The sequence below is a fragment of the Chaetura pelagica genome, unplaced genomic scaffold (genome assembly GCF_000747805.2).
Source record: "Chaetura pelagica isolate M959 unplaced genomic scaffold, ChaPel_1.0 scaffold962, whole genome shotgun sequence".
Lineage (NCBI taxonomy): Eukaryota > Metazoa > Chordata > Aves > Apodiformes > Apodidae > Chaetura > Chaetura pelagica.
In genome coordinates, this window is record NW_009952479.1 from 610,846 (window position 1) to 614,719 (window position 3,874).

Here is a 3,874-nt window from a genome sequence, read left to right on the forward strand (position 1 = left end):
CTGCCCCAGCCCATCCCCAGCTCTGCCGTGCTGGCTGGCGCGGAGGGTCCTGCTGCAACGTGCTGCAGACCTGTTGCAGCAGCTCAGGTGGCCTTAGGGAATTGCTCAGCAGAATTCTCTGTGCCCAGCTCTGACCTCGGGCTGTCTTGCTGTGTGGCAAAGGGACACCCTGACAGTGAGCGAGCAACAGGAGCCAGGCTAGTCAGAGGAATGCGCCTGCTGCCTGCAGGATTTGCTGCCCAGTCACATTTGGTGGTTTGGAGGATCATCTTGGTGGCCTCCCTGGGCGCTGTGATGGGGTAGGACCCCCAAACCCTGGCTGCATCTGTTGGGGGGTGCCTGGTTCCCAGTGGAGGGAGCAGGACAGCCTCAGGCATGAGGAGCCAGGGCTGGGCTGGACTGGCTGCTGGTGGATCCACTTTGCCTTTGCTTCCTGGACACCCGCAGCTGCCAGCTTCTTGGGGTGTGCAGCTCTCATGTCTCCCTTCTCATATCCCCTCTCTCTCATAGGGATCCAAAATCTCTGAGGCTTTTGGAGGGAACCTGGCATATTTGCAGTGGCCATGGGGTCATAGGGGAGGCAAGTAGCCCTGAAACAGGCTGGGTGTAATCCACCACCATGTGTGCAGGCTCTGGCTGAGCATGGGCACGGCTCACTGTTGGCCTTGCAGGGCCACCATGGGGCCACCACGGGGCCACCACGCTGCCCATCTGTGGCCAGAGGTGGGTGGCAGCAGGTGATGGTTGTTTGTGAGGGATCAATAACTCAGAGAGCTGGCACATTGCACCATAGCATCTGTCACCGGTGAGGTGTGGTGGCACATCAGGGCCAGTGGGTGCCTTCTTGTTAGTGCAGGTGCCCTGAGCATGGCTAATTGCTCAGACATGTCCTCTGCGGTCGGGGGCTCCTGGTGCGTTATTTTCTTAAAAAGGAGCAAATGTTAAAAATGGCATCGTCAGCCCCGAGCTGACAGGCACAATCACCAAAGTGCGGCGTCGGCAGGAACCAGCCCCACGCGCTAAATGACTTGAAAGGAAATGGCCTGGATTGTGCTGAGGAGGCAGAGTGCGGTGGGGAGAAAGCAAGTGGAGCAAACAAAAAAACTTCATTAATTAAAGAAACTCGTTAATGAGGGACATTTAATCAGCTAAAGATGATATCCACCCCCTGCCTGCTGCAGCAGCCGCTGCGCAGAGCTGGTGGCACTGGGCTGAGCTGTAGGCCAGGCAGGAGACACTGTGGAGGGGACACTGCACAGGGGACCTTGGCGTCCCACTGGCTCTGCTTTCCAGGGCTGGGTTCAAGGAGTGACGTCCTACAGCGAGAAACAGGACGTCCTACAGCTGGAGGGAGAAACCCACTCCCAGGGGGCCCCAGGGGGCTCCGTGGGCCCCTCAGTGCACTGCTTTGCCAAGGAGCTGGGAGGCAGAGGGACACCTGCCAGCCTGCGGGACTCAGCAGCCTGTGCCATGCATCCCAGCACCACATCTCCCTGTCCCAGCCCCTCTGCTGCCGTCCCCATGGCTGTGGCATTTTGGCACAGGGCAGTGCCACAGCCCTGCCAGTACCTGGGCAGACAGGCAGCACGAGTGGTGGGGTGCTGCTCTTGCCCCCTGTGCTGTGTTCAGTACCACTGGCTTTGCTCTGCTTTCAGGCACTGCACTAATCTATCTCATTTACTGAGGGCTGTGGGCCATTAATAATCACAATTTCTTCTAATGCGAGTGCAAAAAGCTGCCCCACAACGCATTGTGCAGGGGCATCCCATGTGTCCTGGGAGGGATGTGCTGTGCGTGAGCAAGGGACGACTGTTGGAGCCCCTTGTCCCGAGCACCCATGGGCTGACACTGCCCCATGGGCTCCTTGCTGTGCCAGGTATCCTAACCTGGGAGCACCCAGCTGCCACTCCTGGAGTGCAGGGGTGGGTCTCCAGGACTCCCAGGCACTTGGCACAGGGAAGGACCCAGGGAAGGGGCTGCCCCAGGGCTGAGGCCCCAAGAACCCTCCTGGCAGGAGTAGAGGGTCCTGAGTGCCCAAGGCCAGGGCTTTTCCTGCACTGCCAGCATCCAGAGTCGCAGGCAGCGTGGGGGGCAGAGCCCAGCAGCAGCCATTTCCCTGTGACACCAACAAGCAACTCGTAGCCAAACCAGTCACCATCCCTGTCCCCGGGGCCCTGGCCCCAGCAGTCCCTATCCCTGCCTGGGGTGGACGGACAGCACTGGTGGGAGGGAGGTGCGGGGAGCCATCGATCTGCACCTCTGCAGCACCAGCAGCCCCAGCGACAGCAAGCAGCAAAACCAGGGAACCTAATGGTCCCTGAATGAAATAATACTCGTACTGACAAGCACTGCAACAGCCCTAATTAATAACAGATATGAACGTGGCTGTCGTAACAGGCTGGCGAGGAGCCAGCAGGACCCAGGACCTGGGCAGGTGGGGATGGTCCCTGTCCCAGCACCATCTGTGTCCCCCTTCCCACCAGCTCATCCTGCCTCGGCAGCAGGGCCCATCACCACTGCAATGGTGGCTGATCCTGCCAGTGGTGGAAGCAAGGATGAGTGTCCAGTCAGGAGTATGTGGGAGTGCAGCAGGCTATGTGCACACAGGCAGGGAAAACTGGGTGCTGGGATCAGGGATGCGAGCAGGGAGGGCTGGGCATTGGGAGCATGACCACAGTGACCATTTGGTGTCTGCCTGCTCCCCAGCACAGGCTCAGGTGCTGGAGCCAGGTGAGGTTTGCAGCTGCAGTGCAGGCAGGAGCTCTGCCCTGGCTGCCCAGCTCGGGGGGCAGCATCAGCAGTGTTGGCCTGTGCTGGCAGGTGCATCTGGCCGGCGTGTCCCCGGGCAGCTGAGTCAGCAGCGAAGGTGCTGGCAAGACTGCCCATGACTTGCAGATCTGTAGCAGGATTATTCACTCTGGGTTCGCATGTGGTCTCCGCCATGGCCCCGGCACGACAGCCCTGCCAGCTGGGGGACAGCGGCCGGCAGAGCAGCTCCCCCGCCTCCCTCCACAGCATAAATCGGCTGCACACACAATTAAGGAGCTTGTCTCCACGGGCTGAGCCACAGATGCATTTCATGGGTGAGAGGCAGCCACGGTGGGTTGTAAAGCATCCGAGGGGCTGCCAGCAAGGGCTGCTGCCTTGTGCCATGGCGGGCATCTGTGTGCTGCAGCGGGTGCAGCACACCTGTGTCCTCGGCAGGAGGGCTGTGAGGATGAATAGGAGGTGGGTGTGCAAGAGAAGGATGGGCTGGCAGCCCCCCACTATCCCCCCTAGCAGACAATGGGCAGCCCCTGGCACAGGTGCAGCTCACCCTGTTTGACCAGGGTAGCCAGGCCAGCTGCGTTAAGTGAAGAGCCTAATCAAATATTTAGCAGTTAATTGATCCCAGTCTGGTGTTTTCAAAGGGGCCATCAGCAGCCCTCCTCTCCTTGGATGCCCCTCCCTGCCTCCCTAGTTCTGCTCCCCTTCACTGCCACCACTGTCTTGGGGACACTGGGTTTGCTGCTGGCAAGCACTGATGCTGTGCAGCTCCCCATGAGCAGTGCTGCCAGCCCTGCTTGGCTTTGCCCCATGTTGGGCCCCAGACCAAGGTCTGCCCCTGTTTCCTTCCCTGTGGCATGGGCAATGTGCAGGAAGGTCTGTCCCCCAGATGCCCATGCACACTGGGAGGAAAAGGCCCCAGACTGGGTGAGGATGGAGGCTCACCTGTGGGTGATGCAACTGCAGCAGAGGCAGCCCTGGGTTTGGCGTAGAGACACCGAAGGTGGGGGCGTGGTGGGGCTGGGGGGCCTGGGGCTGGCTGCGAGGACCTGGACCCTTCCCTGGGGCAGGTTGCAGCCCAGACATCCTGGCGATGTCGGTAGGTAAG

At 60.5% G+C, this 3,874-nt stretch overlaps 1 protein-coding gene across 1 annotated transcript in view; it reads left to right on the forward strand.

The window, feature by feature from the left end:
• Window positions 1-3,859: 3,859 nt before the first annotated feature.
• RBFOX3 (RNA binding protein, fox-1 homolog (C. elegans) 3) overlaps window positions 3,860-3,874 on the forward strand; it is a 6,893-nt gene continuing 6,878 nt past the window's right edge. The window contains exon 1 of the mRNA XM_010008670.1: window positions 3,860-3,865. Coding sequence (XP_010006972.1) covers window positions 3,860-3,865 — 6 coding nt within the window. The remainder of the gene's footprint in view (window positions 3,866-3,874) is intronic.